Here is a 23,814-nt window from a genome sequence, read left to right as displayed (position 1 = left end):
ACATGAATTGGTACCCATTTGATTTGAAATGCTGTTGACAGACCATGAAGTCAGCTATACTTACTGCCAAGTGATTTCCAGATTCAGCTTTATTGTGCCAAGGTCATTGATATCCACAGCTACAACCTGAGGCTGAGCAGCAAACAAGTCCTTTGTTTCACAGGTCACGCTTCCCACCAGAATGTGAGTAGCAAGACCTTTCAGTTCTGTGACCTTCAAAAAGGAGAGTGTGTTAATAATTAGGAAGAGAATAATTATTAGATTAACAACTCATTAGTACTGTAGTACTATCCAGAACTACGTATTTTGCTTTTTCTGTCTTTTCTGCTACATAGTATCAGACATCATTGGAGATTTAAATTGGTAAGAAACTGGCAAAATCACTTGTTTAGTTTTTGCCTAAGAAAACCCTATGAAATCCTATTGCTATTGTAATTTGGCCAGTTCTTGATTTTTTCTTATCTGTCTTGGTATTCTCTAATTCTTTCTCTTTATCCATTTATCTAAAATCAAAAAGCAAGCCTTGATTCTGGATTTTAATCTTATGTTTTTACCTACTCTGTAATGTCATGTTGTATTGCATTTTGTATGTATTGGCATTGAATTATTGCCATTGTAAGTCACCCTGAGTCCCTGTCCCGGGGGTTGAGAAGAATGGAGTACAAATGTTTGAAATAATAATAAATAATAAGAATATATCTGATTTTGGTAAGCATCTAGCTGTATTTTATTTTTTTCTTTAACATTAAACCCTATTAAATTTATGCAATCACCATAACTTGGCAGGAGACTTAAAGGTACATACGTGTACAATGAATTTATATTCATTATCTTTACCTGCCTTCTTAAAGGGATATTCTTCTGGCACAAGAACAAGATCTCTCATTCATCTCTCTAACAAGGAAATATAACCCTCCCACTCAACTGGAAATCCACCTGCAATTACCACCTTGGTAGTTTTAAATTCTGAAATGGCACCACTTTTTTTTTTACTTTTAGTCTGGTCAAAAAAACAAGTCAAGCTGTCAGTCTTCCAATTTAGAATATGAGATACAAAATGGTGTAAGACTAAGTGTGGCACAAATAATTACTTATATTGACTGTTTCTCAACAACAGGCAAAGTAACCAACCATGTCTTTATAACTGTTCTGTAGAAGGATTAATCCAAAACTGTAGAAACAGTAACTGAAATGTTAGAGGTAGTGTGCCACTTGTATCATTGCCCATATCCTACTACTCTGATGTAATTATCCGAAACCTATTTTATGTAGTATTCACATGCAAAATCAAAGCTACAGGTTCTGATAAATAAAAGCATACTTAGTGAAGAAATAGACCATTTTGCAGTGAACAAAAGAAAGCAGTGGTGATTGGGGTGGCTAAGAGTTCAAAAATATTTGGAGGGCTTTTTAAAGATAGGGAACAATGTTAGCTCTGCATTATAACTCTCAAGGTTTGGAGTGAGGTTCTGAGCCTTGTGACTCAGAAATAAGGGGTTGTACCTAGAGTAGTGCTGAGAAGAGTTCCACTCATGTCAGAGAAAAGGGACAGAAGGACAATATCTATGGTTTCTCCTATTACTTGCAGCTGTCTGTACACAGTCAAAAGCTCCTCTCATACTTGGAAGAAGCTCTTGAGCAGCATGAGAGGCAGACCTAGATTCTTGTTCTACAGCAGAGAGACTTTTCTAGGATACATGTGCGTTCTGTTCACATCATGGACAACTAGATTGAACCTTGAGTTGGTGAGGAATGTATGACACTCCAGATGTTGTTGACCTGTATCTCCCATTTGCCCTAGCCAGCTCAGCCAAACAGTGGAAGTCACAGTCCAATAACATCTTGAGAGCTGCATATTTCTTTTGGCCACTGACCTACTTTGCAAGAAAGCCCAGAAAATTCAAACTGGATAACTCTATCTTGACCAAAAAGTACATATAACACTGTAAGACAGTGCTTCTCAACCTGTGTGCCCCCAGGTGTTTTGGCCTACAACTCTCAGAAATCCAAGCCAGTTCACCAGCTGCTAGGATTTCTGGAAGTTGAAGGCCAAAACATCTGGGGACCCACAGGTTGAGAACCACTGCTATAAGAAGTGGTACCACCAGGCATAGGACACCAAATATGTTATGATGGCACATATAAACATTGCAGATTTGCATACATCCAAGCAATCATGGAAATTCTGAATGGTACCAATTATGATGTCTAGGCTAAGACTACAGTTATGTTTAATTGAACTGAAAAACATTGTATCAATACCTTAATGGAGATGAGGCCAACAATCAAAGGAAAGAAGATCATTTCTTCTCCATCCCAGCTTTGCTTGCCATTGACTTCTATTTTGCCTTTCAGTTTCCATCTTTGACGTCCATATCGCATGAAAATCTGTGGGGAAAAATCTGTGTCCTCACTGCTCATATACTTGCCTTGCTTCTTCCTTTTTCACACATTCTCTGCCTTTCTTTAGCTGAATAAATAATACTCCACTGTGTGATACCACTGCTAAGAGTTTTCCTGTTGGGCCTCTTTTAAAAAGTAATACAAACTTTATTTTCCACAATCTTTCCAAAGGGAAAAAAAACAGAAATCTGGGAGGCATTTATAAGGGATACTATGGAAGATAGCAAAATTTGAATTCAAATGGCTTCATGTTGTGTCATCCTACACAACATGTAGACAGACGCACGTAGTGGCCAGCTGAGGAAAAATATATTGCATATTGTATAGTTCAGCCATTATAGTGGTTAATAAAGTTGCATCTCTTGTCTTTGGGAAACTAAATTAAAATGGGCCGACCTGACCCGTTCTATTTGATCTGTTCTAGTTAGCCTGTCCTTACTGGATTTGGGAGCTACAAGAGGAAGAAAATCTATGCCAAGGAAACAAAATATTAAGAGACATGCTGACAAAACTAAAAAAAAGATCTGTTGTTATCTTGCTAGGCATCAATCAGCTCCATGGGACCAATCTCACAGTCTTTACGTGGGAAAGGCTCAGAGTGCATTCATCCATAAATAGAGAATAGTGAGATCTTTCTTGCTATACAGGATATGGGGACAGGGGAAATACAACATAGAAAGCTTTGAACATGACAGAAAACAACTTAAAAAAAAACCCAACAAAGCTACTCACTTCATACTGATCTCCTGGGCAAAGTCGAGCAAAGCCAGCCAGACCTAAGAGCCAAAAACATTCAAGATCAGTTCCAGAAAAAATGTTCATGCTTTCCCTTTCTTGTATCAGTGACTGTATACTTGGAATCACCAACATTTCACAGTGTTGCCAAAGCACGAATGCCATTGAGAGAATAACTTCTGGAATCCCAGTTCTTCTTTCTCTCACAAGAGAGAGGATGCAGGCTACTCAATCCAACCTGTTCAATGGCCCCATCTCTGATAATGGCAGCAGTATATGGCTAGTTTATTGGTTTTGTTGCTAAGGTTAATGAGATGCATGGAAGGTTTGTTGAAACAGCTAGTGAGGTCACTTACTTTGAATTCTGAATGTGTAATCTATTATCTGTCCTGCCAAGATTTCACTGTTGAGGTTGTTACTCCAAAGCCCTTTAAGACAAGCTTTCCAAGACAGATGAAGAATCAAGATTCAACTCAATGTCTGCCAACAGTGTAAAAGCATCTCTCCTCTATCTTCTCTTTCCGCCTTTTGGCAGCACATCACTATTCTCCCCTCCTCCTCTGTCAATCTTTGCCCAGACCCTTGAAATGAATAATCTATGGAGCTCTAATACAGAAATAGGAAACGGTGGCCCTGTTCTGGGCTGTAACACCCCCTAAGCCTTCACCTTTGGTTGTGCTGCCTAGAATTTGCAGTTAAAAATTATCTGGACAGCTCCAGATGAAAATGGAGTCTGTTCCTATTCCTATGTGAACAGAAAAGGCAATTAATTCTATATTTGTTAGGCATTGGCGATTGTTTTTAAAACCAAAATAATAACACTCGAAATACATGGAAATTTTCCTGATAATATTTAAAACTTAAAAAGAAAAGAGTCCATAAAAGGTTCTTTTCCTCTGAGCAGTTAGCCCTCAAAGACCAGCTAAAACAAGGACTTCAGCTGCCTAGGAAAAGATAGCAAGGTGGTTTCAGTCTAATCTTTATAGCAGTGGGTCCCAACCTTTTTTTGACCAGGGACGACTTGACCAGGGATCACTTTGACCAGGGACCATCCTCCAACACTGGTACCGAAAGGATTACAAATAAGTTTTTGGTCAACTTTAGATTTGGTTTGGTTATTTGGGATGCTGATTCAGAAAACTGCACTGGATAGGCCACATCAGCTCTAGTTTCTGATACAGAACCTATGCCATCCAGTAGTCCCCATCTGCTCACCCACAGAAAACCATATTTAATAAGCTTCGGCACTATAAGAGAATTTCAAGAGACCAGTCACATTCATTGCAACGGTATAGTAACGGTGAGGCCTTGCACCATATTTTAGTTCTTGCAGATCACTGGTGGTCCATGGACCACAGGTTGGGAACAACTGATTTATGGGAAGGAAACTAGAGTCTGGAATCAATCACTGAGAAGGTTTGCCTACTTTCATAGCAGATGTAGCTATTTAGGTCCCTCTTATAACCTGCTTCACTCCTGTTATAAGAGGGACCTAGCCACTACCTTTGACTTAAGTTAATGCTGTGCAGGTGCATCACACATACAGTATTACTGTTTTCCTGCATCCAGCTGCCACAGTGTCTCTTTCAGCATCATGAAAGAGAGGGGCTGCCCTCCCCTCTACCTTACAGGAAGTCTGGCCAACCAGGCCAATTCCTACAGGCTTTTAATCTCAATCTGATTAAATCAATCTGGTACCACTTGCCACAGCATAGTAACTCAAACAGTAGAATGCAAAAACCAGAACTGCTTGTCAGAGGTCCCAGACTCACATACTCCAATCCAATCATACATGGAACTTATTTTACCTGGAACAATTTCTCCATCCATTTTAATAGATGAACTGGATGTGATTGCACAAAGGCATACATGTGTATACAGAAATATCTGTGGCTTCCATACACAGGAAAAATCTGTAATATCCTCTGAACTTACATAATTTAAAAGATTGGTAGCATCAAAACCCAAACCAAAATATTCAGAGAAAAGAAGAAACTCAACTTGTATTTGAAATGACTGCAAACAGAAAAATGACACCGAGAAATACTCAAAACACATTGAATAATGTTTAAGAATAAAAATACCAATATCACTTATTTTGGTGTCAAGTGGTGAAGCCCTCTTTATTTTGGATTATTAATGGTGAATACTGCAAATAAATTTCCATTCCTGAAAAGCTCAACATCTTTCTTTTAACCTCCCTGCCAAAAAAAAAAAAAAAAAACCCTTTTCTATTTAGTTAAAAAACATCTCTGAGCATGATGAAGAGAAGTCTCTACTCTGTATTGTCAAAGGCTTTCATGGCCAGAATAATTGGGTTGTTGTGGGTTTTTCGGGCTGTATGACCATGTTCTAGAAGCATTCTCTCCTGACGTTTCACCTGCATCTATGGCAGACATCCTCAGAGGCAAATTATCAGGAGAGAATGCTTCTAGAACATGGCCATACAGCCCAAAAAACCTACAACAATCCAGTATCTACTCTCTCTCTGCGCAAGTTAGAGCATACAAACTGAATGTTTGGAGATATTTAGTGCATTTTTGTTGAAGGAAAAAATTGATATTATTTTCATTGTATGACCAGAGGAAATGACAATAAATTGTTAGATGCAGTCTAATTCTGTCCTTCACTTTCTGTCCTTCAACCACCACCACTCTGTCTCGCACACACATAATTAAAATATTGATAAGGTATTTACCAATGTGATCACACCAACAACAAAGATTGTTTTTAATTTGTTAACTGTTTGAATTGCTTTCTGTATTATTTGTTAGTTAATTCAGGCATCGAATTGTGCCTTTGTCTGTAAGCAGCCCTGAGTCCCCTTTGGGGTGAGAAGGGCAGGGTAAAAGTAATTGAAATAAATAAATAAAGATCTGGCAGGGCATTGTGAACAACTTGCCTGACTCTAACCATTTGAGCAGTGGTGCCTGAAATTTTTGATCCCAAATACCTTGTTAAACTTTTTTTTTTAAATTGATATCAATAGGGAGGTTTACATTTATGGAGAAGACACAGATTGACAGTGTTTCTATGGAACATTCGAATTTGTCTGTAGGTGGCAGTAGTACCTCATAAGCTTTGTTGACTCTTCCCCCCTATTAAATTAAAAGGTGTTTTAGAAATATTCACTTGTGATTTACAATAGAAATTAAATACTTTAGAGTAATCACACTTAAATGCCTCTGTAGGAGTCTATAAAATCTAGAGTTTGGAAGGAGGACATGACATTAGACAACTATAATACATTATTAACTATTTATCATAATGTCCAGTTCTGCACTTTGCAATTATATTTTGCAAATGACAAGGAATTCACTTTTTGAAATCAATACCTTATGGCCTTTGTTTATATATTTTTACTGTGCCCAAACATTTCTCCAAATTTGCTGAGATTGGTATTTTGCCAAATTTTTAGCTTTGTTTGTGGTTTTTAAAAATACATTGTAACTGTATTCTCAATTCACTTCTGTGGAAAATGGAAGGAAAAAGAAAGAGGGGCTGATCAAGGGCAAGATGGATGGATTGTATCCTTGAAGTGACTGGCTTGACCTTGAAGGAGCTGGGGGTGGTGATGGCTGACAGGGAGCTCTGGCGTGGGCTGGTCTATGAGGTCACAAAGACTCGAAAGCGACTAAACAAATAAACAACAACAATAATAAATAAATAAATAGTATTTTAGTTTCACAGCACTCTTCTGGGGTAAGCCAGCTTGAGAGATGAACCAGTTTCAGCTGTAATAGGAAGTCATCATTTTCCAATACCTTCCAAATTGAAACTGGCCCTGCTGTTCATATGGGTCAGCATAGCCATCCCATTTTCTCTGCATGGGGGGAAAAGGGGATGACACTTATCTTTTGTGTCATTTGTCATTGCAGCAGAGGCCAAAGAACTCCAGACAACTTTTGGCCATTGCTGGGTGAATTTGCTGATACGCTGCTGCAGTGACAGACACAAAAGGAAAGGGTGGCAGTCCAGCAAAGCTTCAGCCTGACTGAATGGTCAAGACCCCACTTGTGCTGCTGCCATGGTTTGAAACCTGAGAGGAGTAAATACCACTGCAGAATCCAATACTGGTCCAAAGCACCAAAGGATTCAGGTGCCCATGCAGATGGACCTCTGGTAAAGGTTACCTCAACTACCATTCTTCTGATGCCCACAGCTGGTTTACTCCAGACCAATCCCAAAATTAAGTGGACTAAAAACTGCCAATTGTAATGTGGTTCCTGCAGTTTTTTTTAAAAAACCACTTAAAAATAGGTCCGACACCTCTGAAAATAGCCCAAAGTCTAAAAAGGACCCAGCCCCTTATACCAACTTTATGGACTACAATTCATGGCTTCTCTGTGTCCTTTTTAAAATAATCATAGTTTAAATCAGTGGTGCAGCGAATTAAACCACTGAGTCGCAGAACTTGCTGACTAAAAGGTTGGTGGTTTGAATCCAGGGAGCGGGTTGAGCTCTCACTGTTAGCCCAGTTTCTGTCAACCTAGCAGTTCGAAACAGGCAAATTTGAGTAGATCAATCAGTACCGCTCCGGAGGGAAGGTAACGGTGTTTCATGCTGTCATGCCGGTCATATGACCTTGGAGGCGTGACACAGGCTCTTCGGATAAGAAATAGAGATGCGCACCACCCCCCAGAGTCGGACACCACTAGACTTAATGTCAGGGAAACCTTTACTAGTTTAAATGATTCATGCTTCTTCTGATACCACAGCTTAAAATAAATTGTGACACAGATTGGTTATTTGAAACACAGAAGTGGATCCTTTCACACTTCTCTGGTATGTGAAAGAAAAAGTCTGGGGAAGTATCCCATAAATCCAATAATAATTACTCCTTTCATAGAAGATTGAGCTATGGTTTCTCATTATGTTGGAACCCCAAAAAGTTACCCACTGAGCTTGATAGCTGAAAAAAGCATCCTGAAAGGTCATTTGTATTAGATTTCCTAGATCTCAGGACCTGGCTTCTTTTTGCATTTTCAGGCTGAGGAGGCAGAATCTCAGTGTGGGCATGCTATCTTGAAAAATGTATATGCTTTTAGAAATTATTTACGTCTTAGATTCAAATTCTTTTATTTGAATGACATGTTTTTGTGGTTGTATGAGATGCTTAATGTACTGTGCTTAATGATATCACCACAAGGGGCCACAATAGCACAACAGGTTAAATCGCTGAGCTGCTGAATTTGTTGACCGGAAGGTTGGCAGTTCAAATCCACAGGATGGGGTGAGCTCCTGCTGTTAGCCCCAGCTTCTGCCAACCTAGCAGTTCAAAAACATGCAAATGAGGTCAATAGGTACTGCCTTGCTGGGAAGGTAATGGTGCTCCATGTAGTCATGCTGGCCACATGACCTAGGAGGTGCCTATGGATAGCGCAGGCTTTTTGGCTTCGAAATGGAGATGAGCATTCAGAGATTGAAGTGGAAGCCTTTACCTTTGCCTGTGTTTGGTCGTTTCTGGGCACTGAATGTTTGCCTTCGTGTTTCTATATGCTGGAACCTGAATCCCCTCAGGGCAATAGGGTGGAATACAAATAAAGTATTATTATTTATTATTATTAGGATGATACTGGCTGTAACATCACCCCTGAAACTTCATCAAACTTCACCTCCTGTGACTTCATATGGGGTTGTCCCAAAGTTTGAGATTTTGGCCACAGAGTCTCAGTAGCTGACATAAATGTGATCTGGCAACCCTACTAAAGATTAGTGTTGCTATAACATTTAACGAAACAATCTAAGGGTTTCTCCATGACATACGGGAACTTGTGAATATGCAAAGATACTTTTTAAATAAGTTTAAACATGCGGAAAATATAACCACATTTTCTATTGTAAGCAATAAGAAAAAAAGACCAGAAGTGAGGCTCTGCTGGCTTGGGGATTGTGGGACTGGTACTCCAAAAAATAGCTTTCACAAGCTCTGAAAACGACTACCATGCTGTGTAGTGAATTCAAGAATTCATGTGCAAGCAAAATGGAGTGTGCCCATACAGCAAACACAAGATCTGAGAAATGTTGAAGTATTAGCAGCACAAATGTACCTAATGGATACTATGGAGCAATGTTATAACGAGGAGGAGGGACCTCTTGTTCCACTCAAGAAATATTTGTCACAGGATTTCTGGGTCAAATCCAGAAATAGGAGTTAGATCTCTTGCGTCCCACTATCCTTAATTTATTGGAACTGATTTCCTTTCTACTGTCACATAATATTTGTTAAAGCAACATTACCTGGGGTAAATGTCACCTTTATAGTAATGGTTGGTCTAATACGCCTTGACACAGCTTGGCCCATAAGCTTCATTGTTATTGCTAAGAGACCTTCCTTCGGCTGTGACTATATAAGGCTGCTGATTCTCCTGTCCTCCCCCACAGTCAGAACAAAGCCATTCTCTGTTGGGATCATATTACCTCCCACCTTCTAATTTATTTATTATTTATAAATAATTGAAATTTACTAGCACTCTGCTGCTGGCTCCATCTCCCTTTTGATGTCTTACTAAGAGAATTTGATCTTTGCCTCCCATCTAGTTGTAAGCACATGGGTCTCTAAGCAAAGATGTGAAAGAAAAGAAATGAAAAATGGATTTACCCTCTCATGCAAAAAAATGGTCCTGCATCAGCTCATTGCAGAACTGCTCCAGTGTATATTTTAGTACATTGAACATCTAAATCGTAGAGCCGGAATGTTCCAATGTTTGTTATTATATTTCAAACCTTCCAGTTTCTGGAAACCTAGACTCATAAGTATTTCTTCCACCTTATTCCATTGCTTGAATAAATTCCTTCATCCTTCCATGAAGCTTATTAATTTCTTTAGTTGCGATGAGCATTTTTTTTTTTTACTTATGGGAACAAGAGAACTAGACCTTTACAATGTTAATATGCTGATGCTTTTTTAAAAAAAATGTTTTATGGTGGGAACAAACCACAGTAAAGTCAGTTTATGCATTTAGGCAAGACTGGGAAAATCAGCTAATTATTGCATTTAATTTGATGTAGTTATTAAAAGTTAGGTCCTAGAAATGACTGAAAATTAGGATTAACAAAACACATAATTTCATTTTCTCTGTTTAGAACCAGAGCATTGAAAGCTGCTCTGTATTAATTCAGACCAGGAGAATCATAGAATCATTGAATTACAGAATCATAGAATCACTGAATTATAGGATCATAGAGTTGGAAGAGACCTTGTGGGCCATCCAGTCCAACCCCTTGCCAAGAAGCAGGAAAATTGCATTCAAACCACCCTCGATAGATGGTCATCCAGCCTCTGTTTAAAAGCCTTCAAAGAAGGAGCCTCCACCACACTCCGGGGCAGAGAGTTCCACTGCTGAACAGTAGGCATGGGCAATCCATGGTTCTAAATGGTTCTAAAGTACTTACAAAATTGGGGGGTGCCGGTGCTTTGCTTCTATAATGTTGTGAAAGTTCTGGTGGTGAAAATTTTAGAACTCTAACAAAACTTCCAAAATTTTGTTATAAATGGCAGTTTCTAATTGGTTCACCAATAATGAAATAACGAAATTTTGAAAGTTTTGTTAGAGTTCTAAAATTTTCACAACCCAAACTTTAGCAACATTATAGAAGCAAAGCACCAGTGCCCTCTAGTTTTGTAAGTACTTTAGAACCATTTAGAACCATGGATTGCCCATGTCTACAGAACAGCCCTCACACTTAGGAAGTTCTTCCTAATGTCCAGGTTGAATCTCCTTTCTTGTAGTTTGAAGCCATTGTTCCGCTTCCTAGTCTCCAGGGCAGCAGAAAACAAACTTGCTTCCTCCTCCCTATGACTTCCCTTCACATATTTATACACAGCTATCATGTCTCCTCTCAGTCTTCTCTTCTGCAGGTTAAACATGCCCAGCTCTTTAAGCTGCTCCTCATAGGGCTTGTTCTCCAGACCCTCAATCATTTCAGTCACCCTTCTCTGAATCCATTCCAGCTTGTCAACATTTCTTTTCAATTCTGGTGCCAAGAATTGGACACAGTACTGCAGGCGTGGTCTGATCAAGGCAGAATAGAGGGATAGCATGACTTTCCTGGATCTGGACACTATAATCCATTCATACAGACCAAAATCCCATTGGCTTTTTAAGCTGCCACATCACATTGTTGGTTTATGTTAACTTGCTGTCCATGAGGACTCCAAGATCCTTTCCACACATACTGCTGTCGAGCCAGGAGTCCCCCATTCTGTATCTTTGCATTTCATTTTTTCTGCCTAAGTGGAGTATCTTGCATTTATTTATTTACCACATTGATATACCGCCTTTCTCAGCCCGGAGGCGACTCATGCTGAACTAATTTTGTTAGTTTTGGCCCATTTCTCTAACCTGTTAAGATTGTTTTGAATTCTGCTCCTGTCATTGAGATAAAAATGGGAAATTATGGAAGGATAGGGGTCCGCATTAGCCACTCATGCCTTCTGCATCCACCCTCCGGGGGTGGGGGGGGGTGGGGGGGTGGTGATGCCTCCAGATACTCCAGGGCAGGGCTCCTTAAACCTTTTCCACTTGTGACCCTTTTCAACCCAATACATTTTTCATGACTACAGGTATATAAACATATCTGAAATAGATGTAAACTCAAACATTTACTGATAATAAATCAGCATTTGCAAAGCTTGCTAAACAGGCTGATTTTCCTATTTAATGAAATACGGCTAAAGCATCTTCTGCAGAGTGCACTGTAAACACTGCATATTGATGCTAACATATTTGTGTACATTGGTGCATTCAGTAATGTTTGTTGCCAAATTTTTCATGATCTCAACATTTAGTTAAGGGGTCCCCATTTCAGGTCAGGACCTACAATTTAAGAAACAGTTCTCATGGGGTCTGGAGGCATTTTCATCATGTTTTATGGCCTTCCTATACCATTACAGGGTATAGGAATAAATGCTAGAATATTTTATTTTGAATTGATAATGCATGAATAGACATGTTATAGATGCCAGAATCCAACTGTTAGAGCCAAATAAAATAAACTCACTGAGATAATGGAAAGATGGTAAATCAACATTTATATAAGTTCCATTGATCCACACGTCTTCTCTAATTGAAGCAAATAATTAGACTCCGGGATTTAATTTCCATTTGTTTATCAAATTATCTTTTTTATGTCTACAATAAATGAAATACAAAGACTACTATTCAAGCTTTCGGAGACAGCGCAGGTTCTTCAGCATCCCGCTGAATACAAATAAGGTCACCACTAACCTCTGCAATATTTGCTCTAAAGAAAGAGCTATTAATGCTCTCAGGATGCGAAGAGGTGATGGGTCAGAGAAGCACAGTTCCTCACCCAATGAAAATGTTTCAGTGAAAAGCTCATCAGCAGAATAATCTGCAGAGACAGGAACAATTGCTCTACTCTAAGTAAAGGAAAGCACAAGTGCTCTAGCAAGCACAATCTCTGACTTCTTTCTGCAATGCAGAATAACAATTAATCAGGGACTATTAATCATGTTCTATAAGGAAAAAATGTGCCAGTTCCCTAGTGCTGTTTGCATGTTTCCTTCCCTCTCCTGGATGTGTTACCATCCTGTGGGAGGCTTCTCTCATGTCCCCACATGAGAAGCTGGAACTGACATATGGGAGCTCACCCTGCTCCCTGGATTCGAACCACCAACCTTTCGGTCAGCAGTCCTGCCTGCACTAGGGTTTAACCCATTGAGCCACCGCGGGCTCCGTTACGCAGATGGCAATGCCTTTTTCTTTTCTTGATTTACATAGAAACTGGACCACTCTCACAACCACCATGTCAGACTACACAGAGAAGCCATTGAAATCCACATGCATGTGGACAATTTCAACAGAAGGGAAGAAACCATGAAAATGAACAAAATCTGGGTACCAGTATTAAAAAAACTCTAAAATTACAACAGCAAAACAGCAGAGAGGAAACAATCAGGGACATCTAATCACCTCTCAACAAAAGATTGCCCCAGGCACTGCCAGACCATCAAATGCTAATCAAGGTGGTCAGTTGAAACATTCACAACTAGCTCCAACAGATAAGAGTTCTTTGTCCCACCCTGGTCTTTCCACAGATATATAAACCCATTTTCCTAGTTTCAACAGACCTCACTACCTCTGAGGATGCTTGCCATAGATGCAGGTGAAATGTCAGGAGAGAATGCCTCTAGAACATGGCCATATAGCCCGAAAAAACCTACAACAACCCAGTGATTCCGGCCTTCGACAATACATTAATCAAGGAAACATCACACAGCATGTACTATAAGGAAAAAATGTGCCAGTTCCTTAGTGCTGTTTGCCAGTGTATGCATGTTTCCTTCCCTCTCCCGGATGTGTTACCATCCTGTGGGAGGCTTCTCTCATGTCCCCACATGAGAAGCTGGAACTGACAGATGGGAGCTCACCCCGCTCCCCAGATTCGAACCACCGACCTTTCGGTCAGCAGTCCTGCCTGCACAAGGGTTTAACCCATTGAGCCACCGTGGGCTCCATTACATAGATGGCAATGCCTTTTTCTTTTCTTGATTTACATAGAAACTGCAGATCACACAAGGAAATAATGCGGTGAATTCTCATTTCATATGATGTAGACATTTTAAGGTTTGTGCAATTTCATGTGATTTACAAGGATGAAACACATGAAGGAATTTTATGTGATCAAAACACATAAAGGAAGACATTCTGCCTTATTCAGAGAGAATGAGAGAGAAGAAAGATCCTTACAATGGTGACAAAAAGGACAACAGCCTTTCTTCTCCTAATGATGCTTCTGTTCCACTCAAACATCTTAACTCTTATAAGTGGAACAGGCATGCTACTGATGAAAAAACTTAATTCTGAAAACATATTACATTCTCATTAATATCCAGACACATATTAAAGACATTTATCTCTCTCACGGCTTATTTCTCCGTTTCTACTCTTCAGAACATCTCGTGTGTAATGTGACATTCAAAATTCCTGGTAGTGGCAGAGTTTAGGATATTAAAGGTTCATGCAAAAATGTGCCTTGAATCACAAAATTTTTGTATTTTCTCTGACAAGGAATGCATAAGTAAATCTAACAAACAAGAGCAAAAACTCTGTGCAAAGTTTTCTGTAATACTTGATATTTCAAGTAATCAATAAATCCTTGAGTTACAAACATCTAACTTACCAAATACTCAAAGTTAAGAATAGAAATGAGACATCAGAAAGTGAGAGAAATCTACCCCTCGGAAGGAAATTCACTCTTAGAAGAGTTATCATGGGGGGGGGGGGGGGGGTCTCAACTGAAGCTTTCTCACCAAACCTTGTTTCCACAACAAACCATTTTTTTTTCAAAATCCAATTATGACAGGGACAAAAAGTGTGGTGAAGTCTTCTGAACAGGGGCACAGACAGCAAAACAAACACCACAGGAGTGTTAAAATGTTCCAACTTACATACAAATTCAACTTAAGAAAAACCTACAGAACCCATCTTGTTCATAACTTGGGGATTGCCTGTATATACAACTGATTCCAGTGGCTTTGGCTTTAAAGCAAAAATAAGCTCCGAAACCTCCATAACCAATGTGTTAGAAGAAAAGAAAACAAACCTCTTATCTAAATTGGTTTGAGCTCTCAGTGCTTTGAGAAACACATACATACAGAGCTCTCACTGAGACATTCGTGCACAAAAGGGGATGAAAGGCAATACAATTACCTTTCATCTTGATGCTGAACTCTCCCATTAGATTTTCCAGCTCTCCTTCAATAGTACACATGTTCTGTGTGGAAAAAACAGAAAACGTATTATCAGATTAACCATTCAAATTTAAATTATAAAAGTTCTTTAAAACTAACCATAACACACACATTCCTTATTTATGATTAGGTGTAATTTAAGAGACAACTGAAGACTTCTCTCTTCCAGTTTTTAACTATGAACTTTAAATTGTTCCATGTATTTTAATATTTTACAGAAATATGTTTTAATATATGCATTTTACCTAACATTTTTATGATGAGGTGTCTTAACTATGTTGTGCCCCCCTTGAGCCATGAGAAGAGGCAGGTAAGAATAATAATTATTATTACTATTAATATTATTATTAATATTATTATTATATCTGAAGCAGTCAAAACAGAGGCTTACAAAGATGTCCTAAACCAATGGTTCCCAATCTTTAGTCTTTCAGGTATTTGGGCCTTCAACTCCCAGAAATCCTGGCCAGTATGACCAATTGTCAGGAATTCTGGGATCTAAAGACCAAAACACCTGAAAGAACAAATGTTGGGAACCACTGCATAAAGCAGAGTTTTCCAAACAATGTGTCACAATACAGTGTGTCTGTTGCAATGTGTACATGTGTCACATGAACACAACAAGAAACCTCTGAGTCTATGTGAAATAAGTAATATCAAGTTACATGCATTTTACACAACAACAGTGCTGATTAGCATTAGGTAAAGGTAAAGGTTTCCTCTGACATTAAGTCTACTCATGTCTGAATCTGGGGGATGGTGCTCATCTCCATTTCTAAGCCAAAGAGCCGGCACTGTTCGTAGATAACTCCAAAGTCATGTGGCTGGCATGACTGCATGGAGCACTGTTACCTTCCCGCTGAAGTGGGAAGGTACCTATTGATCTACTTACATTTGCATGTTTTCGAACTGCACCGTTGGCAAAAGTTGGGCCTAATAGCGGGAGCTCACCCCTCGCCAACCTTTCGGTTAGCAAGTTCAGCAGCTCAATGGTTTAACCCCCTGCACCACCAGGGGGCCCTTGACTAAAATTAGTAAGCTTCATATTAGTCTTAGTAACATATTGTTACTCAAGAAGGACAAAACCCTTGGAAAGATATATTATTATCTTCCAAATCATACATTTTAAAATATATAAATGAAAGGTTTTCATGAGCCATATTGTGTCCCCATAGATTTCATCACTACAATTTATGTATGTGTCAGTATATCTTATAAGATGTTGCTTTGACTTCCAGTTTGCTAGTAATACTGAATTACTGTGTCACAAAATGATGCATGTCAAAAACGTGTGTCACCAACATGAAATGTTTGGAAGGTTCTAGCCTAGAGGATGGAGAAAGAAGTTCTCCATCTCCCAGTCAAGTAAATGAAAGCAGATGAAGTTGAGAATGTGCCTCTGGAAACTGCCAATTCCTTTCTCCTAGAGGAAAGTGGTATTAAGCATCCTAGAGATAACCTGATACCTTCATTCATCATCGCCTGCTGGATCAAGACTCAATCTTAAAATTTTCTCAGAATATCTAGAAAGCTATGATTTTTTGTAGATTTCTAGCAATTGATCATTTGCGAACATATCTTCCACATATATATGTTTTAGGAACATTCCTCCCAAAACTGAAAGAAAAAAGTCATTAGGCTAGAGCAGTTATTCACAGCTTCTGCAATATTTGGGGCAGGGGGCCAAGTTGAGCACTTTGATGACCAAAAATCTTTTCAAAAAGGAAACAAGAGGGGTGTCAAGGGGGCACATTTTGGGCCCTGTGGAGACCGGAGGTTGCACATGAATAATCTGTGCCTTAAAGGCACCTTTAAAAGTTCTCCACCTAGATTTATGCTAATATTGACTTTAACCTTGCCTATTATTAACTTGATTCTCTCCAGTTAAGAGGCCATTCCCTCTGGCTCCTCAAACCTTTGAATTATTAAATTTTAAAGTGCTCCTCCTACAACCGATGTTCACCAATACACAAATAAGCACTAAGAGAACGCTGCTCTCAGAATTAAAAGCTGGCAATAGGAAATTCACACCATAAGCCACTGCGCTGTCCACAAGAATGCATAGCGTAGTACACTGATAAGGAGTAGAAATCGATTCTGTATTTTGGACATTCCATACTCTGCTTTTCACAATCAATTTTATTGACCTTCTGTTAATGATCCCATATGCTAAGTGGTAAATTCCTCAGACAAAACTAAATTTTTATGTACCTCTGTGTATTCTTTGTAGCTTTTGTTGATTTCAGACAAACTCTCCCGAGCTGCCTTGCTCACAGGGGACAACCCAAATGCTTGCTTCATTTTGCTCGCACCATCACGGAGCCGTCTTTGGATACAATATGCTTCAAAGAGCTCATCAACCTGATAGGAACAACAATGACTCATTAAGGTTTCAAAAAATCAAAAGCCAACGAAATTAAATTTAAAACAGGGCAACTGAGAAGCTCTTGGTATTTTTCCTTAGAAAAATCTATGAGTAAACATCCTCAGATTTGATGCCACATCTTTAGATAATAATTCAGTGTGAAAACAGCACTTTCAGTTTTGGGATGAGAACAAAGCAATTGTCAGGAATTTGTACCTCATCTTTGTAGGCTTTTAGACATCACAACTTCAGATTTTGTGCAAAGCTTCCTTTTCTCATTAAGTTTTCTTTAAAAAACCAAATGTCTCTAAATAAAGGATTCTATCTTGTTAGCTTTACCACCTTCAGTTAATTCCCAGTATAAAATTAAATATGGCAGTACCATAGTTTTGAATTAAAAAGGTTACTTCAGAGGAAAGAAAGGAGAATAATTAGGCTTCTTCATCAGATGGAATAAAGCCATCTGTCAATACCTAGTAATATTAACAATCATTACCATGAAATATGATCCATGTACAATGTCCATGCTTAAAGCAGCTGTTAGATACACTTGGCAAAGGCTTCAAATTAAAGCTGAAATCTCTTTTTTACTGATGCATACAGCATAATCCTTTTCATGTGGAGTCCATCTGCACTACACAGTTATAGCAGTTTGACACTACTCTGTCATGCTTATATATGGGAGGAAGGTAGCCACAAGACATAGCAGTTATGTATCTCACATAATAGTTATGTAATAGTTATGTACATTGTAAGCCTGAGGGCAAATTAACATTTTGTAGGCACCTCTGAGTGCCTTTGTAGTTGAGGAGGGATTAAAAATTCTGTAAACAATAAAAAATATTCAGTGGAATCCTGGAGTATTCTGCTTGGTTGGGATCTGTAATTCAGAGCTAGGGAGTGCTAGTCCAGTTTCCTGAATTACAGTTCCTGGCTTTCTCAAAATCTTACTAAGCTACAAATCCAAGCGTTCCCCATGATGAAATCATGGAGGTTAAAGTGGAATCCCCGGTGGCGAAATAAGTTAAACCCTTGTGCCAACAGGACTGCTGACTGATAGGTCAGCGGTTCAAATCCAGGGAGAGCGGGTTGAGCTCTGTCTCTCACCTACAGCTCCCCGTGGGGGGACATGAGAAGCCTCCTGGAAGGATAATAATAACAATAATAATAATAATAATAATAATAATAATAACTTTATTTTTGTATCCCGCCACCATCTCCCTGAAGGAACTTGGGACAGCTTACATGGAACAAGCCCAGTCAAACATAGAATTAAGTAAAATGTATAAGAACAACATCATAAAGCAGCATAAAATAATGTCATCAATCAACCTATAGACTGATATAGTAATCAAATACTAAACTTGTGAAGGCAGGGGCTTGTGTAATAAAATTGGGGTTGCAAGGACAGGGCAGATGGAAAAAGTGCAGGAGCCAGGTCATAGTTAGGGCTAAGATGGTAAAACATCAAACATCTGGGCATCCCCTGGGCAACGTCCTTACAGATGGCCAATTTTCTCATACTAGAAGCGAAGCGACAGTTTTTCAAGTCACTCCTGACATGAAAAAAAAAAAGATATTAACAGGCTATATACAAATATACTCTTAAGAGCTATGGATGCTATGTGCCCCAACTTATCATGAATAGAAGCATTTTCATCTAGCAACATTTTATCATTAAGGGATAAGCCATTATGACTTCTCACTATAGGCTTCAATTAACAGCAGATATTGCTAAGGCAGAATCCAGCTCAGCAGGGAAGAATATTTTACTAGGCATCCAAACAAGTACTAGTGCGCAGGACTTTGAAGGGCCAGAATGTGGTGACAATTAGTCTCTGTTGGTCTAGCTATGCATGAGTAGTAACAACAACAATACTCTAAACCACAGTATTATGAATACTGCCATGTATTTTTTTCAAAGAACTACACCACCAAGAGCTATCATAAATAGTTGCCGTTTGTTGCCCAGTTCTGTTAATAAGTAATAGCAGTACTTATTAAAAGCCTCCTTCTTTTAAACAGATGCTGGATGACCATCTGTCGGGGGTGCTTTGAATGTGATTTTCCGGCTTCTTGGCAGGGGGTTGGACTGGATGGCCCATGAGGTCTACTCCAACTCTATGATTCTAAGGGTATACCATTGTCTTTCTGCATGAGTAGGACCCATCTGCTAGATCACAGAGCTCTGATAGTTTTGCTGTTTTCCATGCAAATGTTTTTAGCAGTTGTTGCTTACATTTTGGTTCTTCTAAAATCTGGTTCACATCAAGTTCCCTTTACTTGTTACTATGGGTTACAGAACAAAAAGTTAATCTACTCAAGGGTTTGGGTATAGTTCTCTCTGTAGCAATTCATTCTTGCTTTAAAACACTGAAATCACTTTGTTCTGAGTGGGAGGGACTTGAACAAAAAGTACCCTGCTGCATGAGATTTTTTCTGGCAGCGAACATGTTTTTATGGAATCTGTTCACTTGATGAATATTTGATATGTGTATATAGGAATAACAAAGAAGCAAGCTGAATGCTGTACCACAGAAATGCTATAGGAGAGTCGGGCTTCCATAATCAAAATACCTGGGTTGGCATCCTGATAGGCAGCTATGTTTGGTATTCAGAATTATGTTCATGGGATTACCATGACCATGAATGCACTCTGATTTCACCTTAAAATCCAGCATAGCATATTGGGGTGAAGGAGTTCTGTTGAACTGATAAGATGGGCATTGAAGGAGTAGCCATTTTTTTGGAGTGGTCATGGGGAGCCCTCTCAGCCTGGTCATAGCAAATTTCTACATGGAACACTTTGACAAACAAGCTCTGGAAACAGCAACAAAAAAGCCAACTACATGTGATTGACACTGCCACCATTTGGAGCCATGGAGTAGAATAATTAAACAAGTTCCTGGACCACCTCAACAGCATCCACCCAAATATGAAAATGAAGGAAAACTGCCATTTATAGATGTCCTAGTCACCCACAAACCCAAACAACAATTGGGCCACATGGTTTACAGAAACCCTACACACACAAATAGATTAAAACTCCAACCATCACCCAAGTCAAAAAAAGCCCTGGCAGACTGCAAAAATAATCTGTAAACCCCACCTCCTCCAAGGTGAACTGAACCAACTAAACTAGGCTCTACAGGCCAATGGATACTCCACCACAGACATCAGAAGAGCTGCAAGACCAAGATAAAGCCACAAGAGTAAAGACAAATGATCCACCCAGAGGAAAAGTGTTCTTTTCCTCTGGGTGGAAAAGGAAATCACTAACCACATAGAGAGGCTGAAGAAGAAACACAACATACAAATGATCTACAGACCAACTAAGAAAATCCAACAAATGCTACGTTCAGCAAAGGACAAGAGGGATCCTCTCACTGTTGCAGGAGTCTACCGTATATCATGCAGCTGTGGACAAGTCTACATAAGGACCACCAAACTCAGTATTGCCCAAACATGAATCAAGGAACATGAAAGGAACTGCAGACTAATTCAGCCTGAGAAGTCAGCCATAGCAAACACCTAATGAACCAACCTGGAAACAGCATATTATTTGAGAACACAGAAATGCTGGACCACTCTAACAAATATCATGTCAGACTACACAGAGAAGCCTTTGAAACCCACAAGCATGTGGACAATCTCAACAGAAAGGAGAAAACTATGAAAATGAATAAAATCTGCCTACCAGTATTTAAAAAAAACCTTCTAAAATCAGGATAGTAAATAAAGAGCAACACTCAAACAGTAGGGGAATTCCAGACAAGAACAATCAGGACCATCTAACACCACCTAGCAACCAACCAGGCTTTGAAGCTGCAATGCCATTAAATGCTAATAAAGGTGGCCAATTGCAACATTCACACTTGCCTCAAGCAGACAAGAATTCCTTCTCCCACCCTGGGCATTCCACAGATATATAAACCCCACTTGCTTAGTTTTCAATAGACTTAGTTTTCAATAGACTTAGTTTTCAATAGACCTCTGAGGATGCCTCCCATAGATGTGGGCAAAACATCAGGAGAGAATGCTTCTGGAACATGGCCATACAGGCCGGAAAACTCACAGCAACCCAGTGATTCCAGCCATGAAAGCCTTCAACAACAAATTCAATGCCACTATTTACACAAAGCCATGTTACTTCTACATCTCTCTTTCAAAGTTCTATCTATCTTTTAAAAATGCAAGTACCTAGCTACTGGGTTGTAACCCAGGCACAGCATTTACAGACTGCATAGCGAGGGATGCATGTATAGTGTTATCAATGTCTTATGTACCCAACTCTGCCACATGATGCAGGAAAGCTTGATGCTGAGTGACTGTGTGAAGGCAACAATGGGAACACACTGTGAACTCTACATACAGTTTCTAGCTGACAGTGCTAGACCTAGCATAAGTCTATTTGAAGGGCGGCTTTGTCAGGAGTTTTTTTCTGGAATACTGGATATTGTTAGACAGGCTTTTGATAAATTGCTTAAGAACAAAGTAAGAAGCAAGATGAAAGGATAGTTGATTACCTTGCTGATGTGGAACTCCAGCTTTCTCATATATCTTTCAATTGCTTTCATTTGCTGCAAAATATATTTAAAATAATTAGAACTAGAAGAATGACAGATAGCCTCTATTAGGTGAACTGATCTGTACTTTTGCAGAACTCTTGATAATTTCATAGTAGACTGGTTTGATTCAAAATAAACAGAATATTTTATTTAAAAGGGGATATGCCTAATTTTATAATGAGTCTCTGTAATTAGAAACAGTGAACTTCAAATTTCATTCTATTACTATAATTGATAAAAAGGCTTTGATGACTTTATAGGGAGAAAAAACCTTTTCAGCTATTTTAGAATTCTCCTCAAAATAGAATACAACTGTATTCCAAAACAATACATTAAACAGCCAAGTATCTATTCAATATTGAGTTTAAATTACCACTTTCTTAAAACAGTGAGGGCAAAGTATTGCTTTGGACCTACAGTATGGCTCCAAGCCTCTCTAAATTCATTTGAGCCCCCCCCCCCCGCAAAAAGGAAAATGGAAAGGTGTCATATCACTTCTGCATTATCTATCTAATGTCAAAAATATGGGTTTTTTCCAGCTACACAATTGCACTTCTGATAATGTCAACTTTTGTTTCTACCAATTATTTGTATATTTGGCAATCCTAGATGGCATCAAAGGTAGAAAACTGTGTCATAGTTGGTTACTATGGTTGTGCTTTTGGTGTAAACCTTGCCACGTTTCATGTTTCAGCTTTCGTTGGGGGCCCCATTCCATTTTTTGGGATCTACCTGAAATCAGGAAGGTTGTTTTTGGTTTGGGACCCTGAAAATTGGACCATTTGGGGTGGCTCCCCTTTCTGATGTGTGCTTCCCTTCTTCTAACCTGACACCTGCTGTTTCTACTCTAAAGTAAGAGGAGCTCGGCTGTAGGCACTGGCAGGCATGCACGTTTCCAAGTCTGCCTGCATGCCATGCCACACATGCACTCTCCTTGGAAAGAGAGTGCATGAGTGGCAGGGCATGCAGGCAGGCCCAGAAAGTATTTGTGCCTGTCAGTGCCTGCAGCCAAGCATCTCTTACTCTAGAGTAAGAGGCGCTCAGCTGCAGGTAGGCTTGAGGCCTGCCTGCATGCCTTGCTACACACGCACTCTCTTTCCAAGGCAATGAGGCAAATTCGGATGCAGACAAAAGTAGGTTTTTGTGTCAAGCACATTTTTGTATGGGGAGGGGGCTTCCCATTCCATGCTCCTGAAGAAATGGAAGACACAAAACAAAATGGTCAAAATGGTAGGAACAAATTCTGCACACAACCCTATTGATTATTCCTTCCCATGCCAATTGTCCTCAAGTCACTTTCTTTGAAATAATTCTTCTGGATTGAAAGTGTTTGCTGCAGATCGATGGACAGATAAGGATTAATGGAGGACAAGCACTCTGGGAGACGTTGCTTAAATATTTGTTCAGTCATGCAAACACACTGGCAAGATATTTTCTTTTAGCCCAGTGATTCTCAATCTGTGGTTTTCAGGTGGGAGTTGTAGACCAAAACCTCGGGTGTTTTGGCCTACAACTCCCAGAAATCCCAGCCAGTTTACCAGCTGTTAGGATTTCTGGGAGTTGAAGGCCAAAACATCTGGGGACTCACAGGCTGAGAACCACTATCGTAGCCTAAAAAGAAACCATCTCTGAAAAAACCTTTTTCAAGAAAATCCCATAATAGGGTTTCTATATATTGGAGTTGATGTTCAGGCACATAACAACTCTGAAACATTATCTCCATCAGTAATTGTGGAAAATTCTAAAGGCCAAAGGCACATGGTTTTTGTGTTGGAAATCATGCAGCTAATGTTATATTTTGCTGTAAAAGAGGATTTAATTGACCAGTTTGTTCCAGTTTAGATAGTTATTAGAAAAACATACCTTATCAAGTTCGTATAGCACTCCCTGTAAGGAATAAAATGAAAATATTAATAATACATAAGATGTCCTTTTACAGAAAGAAACACTACGTATGCCACTAAATGCAACATCCAATATAGAAATACAGAAAAGAAATACACAATGCTATTCCATAGATAACT

At 39.2% G+C, this 23,814-nt stretch overlaps 1 protein-coding gene across 5 annotated transcripts in view; it reads right to left on the bottom strand.

Moving 5' to 3' along the window:
* The window catches only part of RIPOR2 (RHO family interacting cell polarization regulator 2), a 146,893-nt gene that overhangs the window by 24,703 nt on the left and 98,376 nt on the right, over positions 1-23,814 (bottom strand). For all 5 annotated transcript variants that reach the window (XM_060774914.2, XM_060774919.2, XM_067467487.1 and 2 more), the window contains exons 5-11: positions 23,654-23,677; positions 21,749-21,802; positions 17,069-17,218; positions 14,817-14,880; positions 3,136-3,179; positions 2,263-2,388; positions 65-213 (exon numbers count right to left, since the gene is read on the bottom strand). In XM_060774914.2, coding sequence (XP_060630897.2) covers positions 65-213; positions 2,263-2,388; positions 3,136-3,179; positions 14,817-14,880; positions 17,069-17,218; positions 21,749-21,802; positions 23,654-23,677 — 611 coding nt within the window. The remainder of the gene's footprint in view (positions 1-64; positions 214-2,262; positions 2,389-3,135; positions 3,180-14,816; positions 14,881-17,068; positions 17,219-21,748; positions 21,803-23,653; positions 23,678-23,814) is intronic.

Source organism: Anolis sagrei, chromosome 4 (genome assembly GCF_037176765.1).
Source record: "Anolis sagrei isolate rAnoSag1 chromosome 4, rAnoSag1.mat, whole genome shotgun sequence".
NCBI classification, from domain to species: Eukaryota; Metazoa; Chordata; class Lepidosauria; order Squamata; family Dactyloidae; genus Anolis; species Anolis sagrei.
This window is presented reverse-complemented; position numbering and strand designations above follow the sequence as displayed.